General features: G+C 42.4%; 1 protein-coding gene across 1 annotated transcript in view; it reads right to left on the bottom strand.

The window, feature by feature from the left end:
- Positions 1 to 514: 514 nt before the first annotated feature.
- The window catches only part of IFT81 (intraflagellar transport 81), a 36,710-nt gene continuing 25,031 nt past the window's right edge, over positions 515 to 12,193 (bottom strand). Inside the window, exons 11-18 of the mRNA XM_066331703.1 lie at positions 11,085 to 11,234; positions 10,035 to 10,163; positions 8,898 to 8,987; positions 7,925 to 8,011; positions 6,548 to 6,619; positions 6,373 to 6,458; positions 2,851 to 2,896; positions 515 to 1,929 (exon numbers count right to left, since the gene is read on the bottom strand). Coding sequence (XP_066187800.1) covers positions 1,747 to 1,929; positions 2,851 to 2,896; positions 6,373 to 6,458; positions 6,548 to 6,619; positions 7,925 to 8,011; positions 8,898 to 8,987; positions 10,035 to 10,163; positions 11,085 to 11,234 — 843 coding nt within the window. The 3' untranslated portion in view covers positions 515 to 1,746. The remainder of the gene's footprint in view (positions 1,930 to 2,850; positions 2,897 to 6,372; positions 6,459 to 6,547; positions 6,620 to 7,924; positions 8,012 to 8,897; positions 8,988 to 10,034; positions 10,164 to 11,084; positions 11,235 to 12,193) is intronic.

Raw genomic sequence — 12,193 nt, 5'->3', positions numbered from 1 at the left:
AAGCCTTCAGCAAACGCCTCCGTTGGAAGTCCAGGAACGGGACTGCCGTGGCTTTCCCAGCTCTGCAGGTGCTGTGTGGGAATGATGGCCCAGGGCAGGAGGCACACAGCACCCAGGTGTCTCTGGAGATGGCTGTGCCCATCCCACACAGCCTGGCCTTTCCTGAGCTTTTCCCTGCCTCACTGAACCCTGCAGCAATCAGCTCCTGGAGCAGGGCGTGCTGGCACAGCTCTACCTGTGCCAGGGGCACCCTGCTCTTCCCCCTGGCCTGGGGAGGGTCAGTGTGCAGCTGTTGGGAAAAACTATCTCCAGCTATTTGGCAGCGTGGGAAGACTGACATGAGGATGTCCTGGGATCTGTGGATCTGAGACCCACTCCTCACACTGTGAGACCTTTGGAAGTTTCTCAAAGAAATGTCATTAAATAACCCATTTTTCCTGTGGCCCAGTCACCAACAATTTCCTTCTTTCACCTAAAAAACGTAGGAAAAGAAGAATACCATACAGTCAAAATGTAGTTTTGCCAGCTTTTATTTTAGTCCTGTTAACAAATATATTTAATGCAAAGGCAAAGCAGGAACTCTATAATTACCATACTCTCTGGATATAGAAACCAGCAGAAGATCTCATAGTTAGGTATCAAAGAAAGCAAAATTACTTTTATATATCCTGAAAAAAGACATTCTACTTCAGGCAGGAAAAAACTATAAAAAACCCCACCAACCTATCTAGGAATCCAGTAAGCCAAAGGAGAGCAGCAGGACTTCTGGTCCCACAGAATTATCTCTGTGCTGCTGATCTGTGACGGGGGCCAGGAGCTGCTCATCCGGAATGGTGACAAGTGAGGGACACTCTCAGTGCTCACCTCCATCCCCGTGGCCCTGGCTCAGCCCTGGGGCACCTCTGAGGACAGGGACAGCTGCCTGTGGCTCCCAGCTCAGCGCTGCACTCCAGGGCAGATACAAGAACCCCTGGGCCATATCTACGTCCATGGATAACCTCCAGCCCTGGGATGACCCTCTTTGTGTGTAATCCCTTTGGAATTGCACTGTGCAGACAAAACAGCTCAAAACTCCTCCCTGGGGAAAGCTTCAGAAGAACTCCCTTTCCATTCTCACACAGTGAGAAAGGAGGTAAATTTGCAAGGAAAAAAACCCCTTCTGTTAAAAACAACAATAGCAAAAGATAATGGGAAAAAACTCGGAATCCAAGTGATTGTTCTCCAGGCAATCAGCTGAGCTCAATCGTGCAAGGAAAGAATGAGCAGGAGTGTTGGGGCCAGGCTGCCAGCAGCCCTGCTCCTGCTGCCACACTGGGTGGGTAAGGACAATAGGGACAACGGGGCCAAGCCAGGAGGGCCACAATTATACAATATCAAATCACAAGCCTTGCAAAAATGTAACCTTATCGATAGGGAATGAGAGGCAGAGCAATTACGTGAGTTTTCTGTGACCCTGCAGAAGGATTTGGTTCCCTTTGATCTCCCTACAGATGCGTGCCATTCCTGGCCTCATAAAACATGGATTTATGAGCAGGTTCACCCCAGTGCAGCCTGCCCAACAGCTTCCAACCATGGCACATTGTCACAGAGACTGTGGAGCAAAAGCTCCAAAAACTTCCATAAGAGTTCTTTGCTCTCTCTGTTTATGTACCAAAACCAAACCACATAGAAAAATTGTAGAATTGATGAAAGCAACATTATTTAACAAGAGTCTTCCTAATTCATGTGGGTATCAGGAGGAAGAATTCATAACACAAGCCTATCTTTACCTCCTTCCTGAATGATCTGACCAATGGCTGCTTGATTTTGTTGTTTCAGAAAACAATCTCTCTTACATTCCATTAATTGCTCGAAGTCCTGCCACATTTTCATTTGCTTCATATTCGACCCATGACTTTCCCGTACAACTTTCTGTTTCTCTCGTAGTTTCTGTTAAAAGTACAAGAAATATCAGGCTTCTGCAACAGCTTTACACCACAAAAGTTGCTCACATAAGCAGCGTGGAATGACAGAGATTTTTATATGCTATGGAAATACTGTTTTGTTCACGTTGACAACACTCCCTGCAAGTGCTAAAGGCATTAACACCTGGGACTTAGATCTTTGTATGGATTGACAACTATTTCCATGGTTTTTAACTGTCTAAATGTTAGTCTTATCTATTTGAGAACTTATGCTAAAAATCTGACATCATTTCTATGCAGAGCTCTTGCAGTATCAAGGTGCACCCCACAATGGATTCATATCATAACACTCTAACATGAAATCAATGTTTTACAATTAAACCCCCCTCCTGATTATTAACAGAGGCAGCCCAGACCTGTAAAAAACTGACTAAGAAAAGGAAATTAATAAAAGCTGTTTGGTGTGACTTGCTAAGCCCAGCCTCACCCCTGCTGATCTGAGCTTCAGACAAGATTAAAACTGGACAACTGCTTTTGTCTGATGCCGCTGATCCCCTGGCCTTTAGCAGCAGTGATAAGGGTGACAGGCTCAGAATTTATTGTCTTCAACAGGTTGCTTTATATACAACAGAAAATCTGAGCTGGCACAGTTCGTTATGCCCCTGTTTCAGGGTCTTATCCAAATGGTTTTCAGGGAATGTGCTGTCACATTGAGCTGTCTGACTATCCCTTACAGCAGCTCATGCTATTCCCTGCAGGAAATCAAGCCCTGAGGAGGGAGCAGGATCCTTTTCCAGGGTATTAATTACCAGTGCCAGCAGTGATGGAATTTTCTTTGTAGGCTGCACAATGCTTTTTATAAAAGACTGACCACAGCCTTTGGGAATAAGCCCCACAAAAATACGAACTGTACAATGGCTGTACAAGGTAAAAGCCTCGTTCTTACCTTCCCAAGGTTTTCTTGTTCAAGGATTATTCGTGTATACTGTTCCCTAAAGGAAACATACAATGATTTTATCATGATTTGGTTCTATGTAATAGGACAGAATAATGATGCAAACATGGAAAATGATGGAAATATTAGGAGGTTCACGCAAGAGATATAAATGAGAAGAGGAAACACAGAAAAAAATGGTTTTGGCATTGGACATCACATCCCTTGATATGAAGGATCAGATCTCCTTGTCTCAGCTGTGCAGCTGGGAAAAGTGATACTGGTGAAGGTCTCTTACATTTTTGAAGCAGGCATGATCACTGCTCCTTCCAGCTTGACGGCAACAGTGAGACCATGCAGATGAGATCCTGATCCTTTCTGTAATTAATTTATTCTGGTGACATCCTGAGGGGAGTCACAGCCTCACTCATACTAGTGTCAGAGTTTACAGACTCACAGTCCTTAACTGCTGTGAATGCAGCATTGGAATGAGTGGGAAAGTCCAGGAATGAGGAGGAATGGCATTTCAGCCCAGGCCTGACAAATCCAGGGAGTGCAGTGGCAATGCTGCATGTTCCTCTCCCAGAAAACAGCCCTCACATTTTGGGGCCTAAGCACAGGCTGAGAAGTGTTAATGCTGACATTCAGCATGGAGAGCCCTGGCTGTACCCAGTGGCCACATCACTCTGCCATACCCAAAGCTGACACATGACCCCTGACAGTAAATTATGCAAACCACAACAGCACCGTCCACAGACAGCACAGGGACTTACCTTTAGCTTTCCTGAAATGTGACAATAGGAAAAAACCTGTGCACTGAGCCACTTGAAAGAAAAATCAATTATATTTTGAATGCAATTATTACGTTTTTTCTGGTGTGAGAGTCAGCTAGTGGAATTCAAAATAACCCAGCTCATTTAAAAAGCTTTCCAAAGTGCTCAGGGTAGACGACCTCTGAGTTCAGAAATCCTGATTTCCAGAGAGAAATGTCAGCCTTCATGGTGCCAGAGCCTGAAGGTTTCCTGGAGTGTGAGAGCAGCTGTGAGGACCCAAAGCACTGTGTTCCCTCATTCCTCCTCGTTCTCCCAAATACTCCAGGACTTTGACTGGAGCCCTTGGGCCTGGGGCCAGCTGGTCCTGCCTCACAGGAATGGAGCTGGATCACTTCAGGATCTCTTGCTCTTGGGCATTTCCAGCCACAACAGATCAGAGCTGTGCTGAGGCTGCTCCAGGTGCTGTGCAGTCCCACTGATCCCAGTAATCCTCACCCAACTGGAGGTGAGGCTGAAGCTGCTTTTTTGCCCTGGCACAAAGCATGTGTTCTCACACATTTGGCCTCCAGAACACCCTGGGGTTTTTTAACAGTAGAGTTTTCAAAGTAATCATCAGAAAATTTTATGTCTTTTCTACTAAGTTTTTCTTTACTATTTATAATGATGACTGGAAAGAATGTAACTTAATAACTTTGTTAAAAACCCCACAACTTTCTATTTTTAGAAAAGAAAATTAACTTTTCACATTCCTAACAAGTGACTCCACGGAACAGAGAGTTTATATTCAATAAAGAGGGTCTGAATTAAGACATTTTTTGTTCAATACGTTGGTAGGAAAGTGCAATTCTATTTATGGTTCATTTTTACTCCGTTTACATTCCAGTGCTTGCTGAAAAATACATTCAGGTTCTAAAGGGATGTCTAGAGAAAAATGTAATCGTCTCATTTTATATTTTGCTAAGATGTCTCTATTGAATGTGTCTCTTTGCTGTAACTCATTGAAATAAGACAGCTCTGTGACCTCCTAGAAAGGTCAGGACTGTGGCTGGTCCCTGTGGGAGGATAATTTCCACAGTTGGGAAGTGAAACGGGGACAGCACAGAGGGGTAACAGCCTGTTCACATTCCCTCACCATACCTGGGATTGCATAGCTGGGCTCTGCTCCATGCCAGCACTGGGCTCTGATGGCTGCTCCGTGTGAATCTCAACATCCTGGATGTTCAATTCCCAAGTATTGGAGTTGGAGAGAACCAAGCTGAGCTCCCACTCCCCACTGTCTGACCCTGCTGCCTCTCATCCTCATAAATATTCACATCATCACTAAGGTTTTATCTGTTCAGTCTTTTCCTTAATTGTGGTGTTCATCTTTCCTTCATTAGATAAGTGTTTATTTCCTACAGCCTTTCATTATTCTGTGAGATAGAGAAGAGCCCTCTCAGCCTCCATCACCTCTCACCTCGTCCTTCTCTTCTCCCTTCCCTGAAGTTTGTAGTTTTGATTTTTTGGTTACTATTATTTCCTACACTCTTTACTACACAGTGTTTGAACTTTCCCATGCCTCACAGCCTGGCAGAAGGTCTCTGTGATGGTTGTTACTCTGGTCCTTTCCTTCCTGCTGATCTCTGCCTCCTGCTCTAGACATGGAGATGCAGCTCCACTGGTACCAGTGCAAGGGGCTTTGGGAAGGGTCTGATGGATTCTCCTGAGAGAATCCCTGGAGTTTTCTCACTGTTTGACACATTTACCTATCAGTGCTCATAAAACTGAGCAAACACAGATTTTAAAACTGTTTTGATAAATGTTTTCATGACTGGGAAACACTGTGGTGGGAAAGCAAAGACCACCTTGTAAAACTACTGACACCAACTGGATTATTTTGTTGGCAAAAAGGATCTGAGATTTACTTTTCTGGAAAACAGAATTTCTACTTCATGCAATATTCTGAAACTTCAAAAAACTAATAATGAAGAATAAGCCCTGAGTATTTTGACACTTACCAGCTGGAAATTATAAATGTTTTGGATTTTCCTGATGCCTAATTTTGAAACAGTTTGTTGACTGTTGCCTGAATTTTGTTTCAGCTTTTATGGTGTATTAGAAGATTGAACATACACAAAATTTTCAACAGGATACTTTTACAAAAATATTTAGTTAAGTTACACTTAGTTGAGTGTAAAAAATCTCGACGACATGGTAACATTTAGACTTCTTAGCACAGATAATGAATCCAAAATATCTCATTCTCAGAAAACATTTCCATCTTTGGCAGGAAAAAATTCTATTTAAAATAGAAAACTACACCAAAAATAATCAGCAGCTCAATTTATAGTATTTCCTGTTTCTCTCCCTGCCAGTCAAAAGCAAGGGGTCCTGAAAAGAGTCATGGGATGAAGGAAGTGGCTTTTTACTGAAGTAAACTGAGGGTAAGGATGGAGGTTCATGGCATGGTGCAGAACCATTCTCAGAGTGTGGGGCTGCCAGTTAAAGCCTCTCCTGGCTGAGAATCTCCAGTGGGTTGGGCAAATCTCCTGGCATGTCTGAGAGATCTTGTACATTTACAGCAGTATAGGCTGGAATCTGAGATGCTTATTTTTAGATTAATATAGCGTTTCTAAATTTATCAGGTGAACTCCTCCAGCCCAAATGCCAATGAGAAAATTCCTGACTTCAGCCTCAGTTTGTGCATCTCCTTCAAGTCACCCCAAAGGGAAAGAATCCTTCCCAGGGGAGAGAATCCTCCTCAGGGGAGTGCCCTGCTCACCGAACCGCCCTGCGCCGCTCCTGAGGGTCTGGGGACATGTAGACCTTCATCTCCTCCTTGGCACGCTGCAGCTGGATCTCCACATTCTGTAAAGAAATACATCATTTCAATCTATAGATGGGTGTATGTATTATAGTCGCCATTTCATTTCACAGTGAACAATTTGTGCTCTCACCCTTTTCATGCAGTTAATGTAACGGTAGTTGCTCTCTTCCTGGGCACACTCCTCCAGAAGCCCTTTCACTTCCTGGGGGAAAAGAGTAAAATTCCAAAGGACATGGTGACTGCAAGTTCCTAGGAGATGCCCTGTGCTGCCATATAAACCATGAGAGTTAATAATAATGATAATAATAATTATAATAATAATAATCATCCTGAATTGATAATTTCTCAAATGTTTATCTATTTTGAGCTTCTCACAAAGTCTCTTTTAGACTGAAAGACAACTGAGTGGTTTTAGATTTGCAGTTTCAGTCACAGTCAGACATGCAGAATGGCTGTTAACAGGTTTTTTTCATTAATGCCTTACTTCCAACAGACACTTCAGCAGTGCTGCCAAGACTCCTGTTCCTCAGCACATCTGAAGTGCCAGGCACAGCTGTGAACAAGCATTTCCTGGAACACATCTGCAAAGTGCATGTTAGAAGCTACAGACATGCCAATAGTATGTTAATCACCAATCAATAATTACATGGAGGAGTCTGGAGATAGTGGGTTGCTCCCATCTCTAAATGGTCCATTCCCAAATAACCTCACGATCCCAATGGAATTCCTGTACACATTCCAGGCTGCACAGCATTTGCAATTCCAGAGCTTTGTCACTGTGTGATTTTTCAGACCATCAGCTGGAAAATTGAACTCTACAGTTCAACTCATGTCCAGCTCAGTCAGTGCATGTGATTGTCACCATGTGGTAGAAAATGACTAAGAGTTGTCTGCCAGGAAGAAAAGCCTCGATTGCTGTTGTAAAATAATTCCTTTGGAAGGTCCATCTGGTATGAAGGACCCTACAAAGGAACTTCTGGAGCAGGAAAATAACTGTTGATATATCCACCTACACTTTAAAGGTATTCCCTGTTTACTTTGAAGTATATTCTTCTGAGGGTGAGGCCCTGAGAAACCAAGCCCAGTCAAAATTCACAGGAGCGATGGAGTGAGACAAAGCAGAAATACAAGACAGTCCCATTTAATGAAGTCTCTTCACCACCAGTTTAAGTCATTAATTATCCATTGACTTTGTTCCTAATGCAGTGAAACTGCTAAGTGCCTATAAAGATTTGTCTTGATCAATTAATCTTTATTTTATGCTCCAATTCTTCCCTAACAGACACTGTCCAGCATTTTTGGTCCTTGCTGATCAGAGCTGGATGAAGCACCCTGAGTCCACGTGCTGCTGTTCAGGACCTGTGTGACTGCAGCCACCCCACACAGCAGCTTCAGGCACGACCTGTGGGTCACACTGACTGGATTTGTACTTTCCACATGCTGAGGGAGGGCAGGGGAACACTGTACCACAGGATTAATCCATGTGCAGGAGCCAGCCCCACTTCACCTGCTCCAGCGCCGAGCAGTTGGTCTCCAAGCCGGCCACACAACTGTCGTACTGGATTTTCTTCTCATCGCGTTCTTGAGTTAATTCCTTGGTGAAAAGGGCAAACAGGCACATCAATGAAACCTTCCTTTGACTGGCATGTGTCCTGGCACGCTCAGGAGAGTGTGACCCTCACTGGCACACGGCTGTGGTTACACAGGAAAGCCACCAACCCCCTCACACTCTGGGGATCAGAGAGAAGGAAATTCCCTCTGTACCCAGGGTAATAAGGCTGTGTTTGCAAGAAGAAAGAACAAATATTTATAAAAATAGACATTAGGAAAAGATCAGTATAAGTCCTCCTTATGAAAAGCCAGATTTCCAGTTGTGTGCAATCAACCCCTTTGCTGGATTTCATCTGCTGACACTTTGAATGGAACTATTAAAAGTAGGTTTTCTGGAAATTTCATTGATAGATAAATGCATCAGTTTATTTAATTCCATGGTAATGAGCCAACTTATGGCAGCTGTAGACCCAAAAGACTTTTTTTTCCTCAGCTCTCTACAACATTTTGAAAACAAATGGACAAATTTGTCAGTGCCACAGACTAATGCAGGAATTAGATCAATGTAGCCAACATTTGGATGAGAAGTTATCTGCAATCCACTCAGTGTTGAAATACAGAAATAGCTTTGCAACTAATCTGAAACTAACTTTGCTTTGGGTTTGAACGATGACTTTTCACATTTTCCCCTGATGCAGTAATTTTTAAAATTGTTATAAAGGACTGAATTTTGTGCCTGCACTGTCAGCTTTTACAAATCCCAACCTTTAGCACGTTGCCTGCTGCAAACACTGTTGACACATTCTGCTATTTCCAGCTTTCCCTCAGAGTTGATCATGTCCTTGTAGAGCACTTCAGAGATCTGTAAATTGGATTTATTTGTGGGTTTGACTCGATTTACACAGAAAGAGAGGAGTGTTTCTACAAACCTGGCAGTTCTGACGCAGCTGCCTGAGCTCTTTGATGACAGGAGCGAGGCTTGCCTTCTTCTCTGTCACCATGGCATTTAGTTTCTTCACCTGAGAAAGGGACAAAATTATATTCATTAACTCTATGACCCTAATTGGACGTTTATGTAATTAGGAATGTAAAAAGAAAGCGAAGTAAACCAGAATACGGAGAGGGAAAAATGTGTGATGAAACCTTAATGATACAACTGAAGTTGAGGCCAAATTAAGAAAGGAGAAAAGTCCATCTGGCAGTGGGGCCATTCCCATAAATGAGGCAAATTCTGCTCCCCTTGTTCCAACTGAGAACATCCCAAAGAAGTTCAGGGCACTGCCCGTGCACAGAGGGGGCTCGGAGAAAGGAAGAAATCCTTAAAAAAGCAAATGCACTTCCATAAGTTAAACAAAGCTTGAAAATGCTAAAACTGAGTCACTTTGACATATTTAGACTGAAAATTCAAATTGCATCCACCTTTCTGTTTGAGAGAAATTCTATTTTAGTTACACCATTTTATTTTAAAAGTGCCCTAATGAGTTAAAAAGATGTTTTTTTGCTCTCTTTTAATATTTTTAAATGAGAAATTCAAGTTCTTTCTTGCTTCTATGGCTATGTGGGCAGGTAAATTAAAACATGACAGTTCCAAGGGCAATTGAAAATCAGGCTATAAAGAAAAAGACAAGCTATTTAGCTCTTTAAGCATATTAAGTATGTTTTCAACAACTGCTTAACTCCAGTGATTTACAAACATTTTAGAAAAAGCCTCCATTACAGATTCAAGCCATTTGTCTCTTTCAAATAATGTGTCAAATAAGAACAAACATGAAACCACTTCTGAAATCGCAAAAAAAGCAAAAAATCAAAGACAAGAAGATTTGATATCCCTAAAGTTTCTGAAGGGGAGAAAAGGATTTATTTGTAGGATTTTCAAGAAAAGAAATGCACATTTTAGTAAACTTTGTCAAGATTATCTTTGCAGATGAATTTGCTAAAAATATTTTTATATAAATACAGATTAAAGGAGAATTATAAACCCAAGCAAAAACATTAAATTGGGTTTTATATGCTGAGAAATCAGATACTCAGACTGAGGAAATGCAATAGTTTAAGACAAAAATCACCATTTCAGACATGTTATCTAATGTCTGGCCTTTCACTTCATCCATTTCACTCTTCACTGCAGAGACTCTTTCCAGCTCCTCCTGGGTGTAGCTGTATCCAGAGATTCCTTTCTTCTCCTCAATTGCTTGCTGCAGACACAAACAATAAATGCTGGACGTGAGTCCATTAACCAAGAAATTCCTTCTTGGAGCCAAATATTGTGAAGAAGTGAAAAGGGTAAGTACTGTAATTAATTTATTTTATTAATCAATTTATTACAATTAATCTAGCTTCCAGAAAAGTAGATTGTATCTCGTGCCTGAACAGCAGGATAATAAAAACCTTCTGTGACTACAGTATTTGGTCATCCAGTGCTCCATGAAGTGAACAGAGAAGTTTCCACAGAGTAAAGTGGGCTGGAAGTCAGGCTCTGAAGAATTTCAATGTGTAAAATCTGTCTGCTTGATCAGAAGCTGCAGCTAATTATTTGGTAAAGTATTTTGGTAACAAGAATAGAGGGATTGGAAGAAAATACCACTGAGTGTTCCTGCATTTGGGATGTTTACAGTTATCCAGAGTAGAAATCCTTCTGCTGCTGTTCTGGCTTAGGGAAGATTGATCCAGTCTTAAATTTAAACACATTTTCTTCTAAATATTCCGAGGTCAGAATGTTTCCTTTTTGCCTGCTCTTTCTTTAAATACTATTCCTATCTATTTTACAGCAGTAACTTGGATCCTATTTGCTGTTGGTCATCCTTTAAACCCTCACTACATCTATGGATACCAAAAAGTAATTTAAGCATCCAGCCTTGCCCTAAGCAGCATTTGTACAGATTTACCATCGACTTCAAAAAGTAAGGTCAGGGCCCTCAGTCTAAAAAGAAGCTGCAGGCCAGACCTGATGGACACAAAGTACAGCAGCCTCAGAGCTAACAGACAAAAATACCTTTTATACCCCAGTGGCTCCTTCAGCGGGAGCTGAGGGTGAGAATTAGAATAATCCCAGCAGCATCCCGGGGATGCTAAGGCTGTTCCCAGGGCAGGGAGGGCACAGCTCAAGCTCAGGTTACCAGCTGCTGCTGAATGGCCTCGTGGCGCTGCCTCAGGAGCTCCTCAGTCCTCTGCAGGATCCCGTACTCCGCCGTGATCTCCGCGATTTCCAGCCGCTTCTTTTTGTAAAACGTGTTCTTGCTGCGGAGCTTGCTCACGTACTGCTTGAACTGGGGGGGAGAGAGAGCAGGGACTCGCTTCACTGACAGCAAAGCAGGGCCTTAGCACAGCATCAAATGTAATTATCCTCTCTGTCCTGCACATCGAACACAGGGCTGGAATCCACGATTCCCAAGGTCTATTTATTTTCAGCTCTGCGCTCGTTCACTGAGCGAGATCAAGGGAAGCAGCTCCACTGCTTTCTGTCCCAGCTCACTCATTTGCAGGCCTGAGATCACTCCCTTCTGCTTGCCACCTTTTGACAGCTGGAAAAGTAAATATTCCTCGCAAAACGTTATGGGAGTCATGGATAATAAAAACTTAATGCAACAGTAATTTGCACTTGTAACAGAGCCCCAGGCCAGCACGGCACAGCGCCGGCTCTGCAGACCAAAACATGGTCACAGACAGCAGCAAAATTGGAAGGGAAGAGGACATGGGAAAAGATTTTTTTTTTTAAATATTCTCAGTAGTTAAAACTTGTTCTCTTTCCTGACTCTTGCAGACCTAGATGATATTGCTGGCTAAGTTTTCAAACCCAGGAAAATAAAAGCAGAGTCTTTGCATAGAAAGAGAGAAATGCAGTATTTATTTCACTCAAAATCTAAAGCAATGAAGAATTTATATTTTTTATTAAAGACTGAGTAAAATAATAAAAATCCTTACAATCTAACAGCTTTAGCTAATTTACAGCTGGACCAGAGAGTGCTCAATTTGTAACACAATTACCAAGGCTTGAAACAAACAGGTAGGATTCTTCTGTGCTTTAATGTTTTCCATCTGTTGAGCAACCTCAGCTCTTATTCTTGGATTTTACATGAGAGCTACATGGTAAATGCCAGTCACAGCTCAAAAAATGCATTCAGATCCAGAGATGGAAAGAAAATAAAATTTATGAGAGTAAATGATGTAAGAACAGGGCTTCAGAATGCTCCTGGATGAGGAGGCGTTGAGTGTGTGCAGGGAGCAC

Source organism: Sylvia atricapilla, chromosome 17 (genome assembly GCF_009819655.1).
Source record: "Sylvia atricapilla isolate bSylAtr1 chromosome 17, bSylAtr1.pri, whole genome shotgun sequence".
NCBI classification, from domain to species: Eukaryota; Metazoa; Chordata; class Aves; order Passeriformes; family Sylviidae; genus Sylvia; species Sylvia atricapilla.
This window is presented reverse-complemented; position numbering and strand designations above follow the sequence as displayed.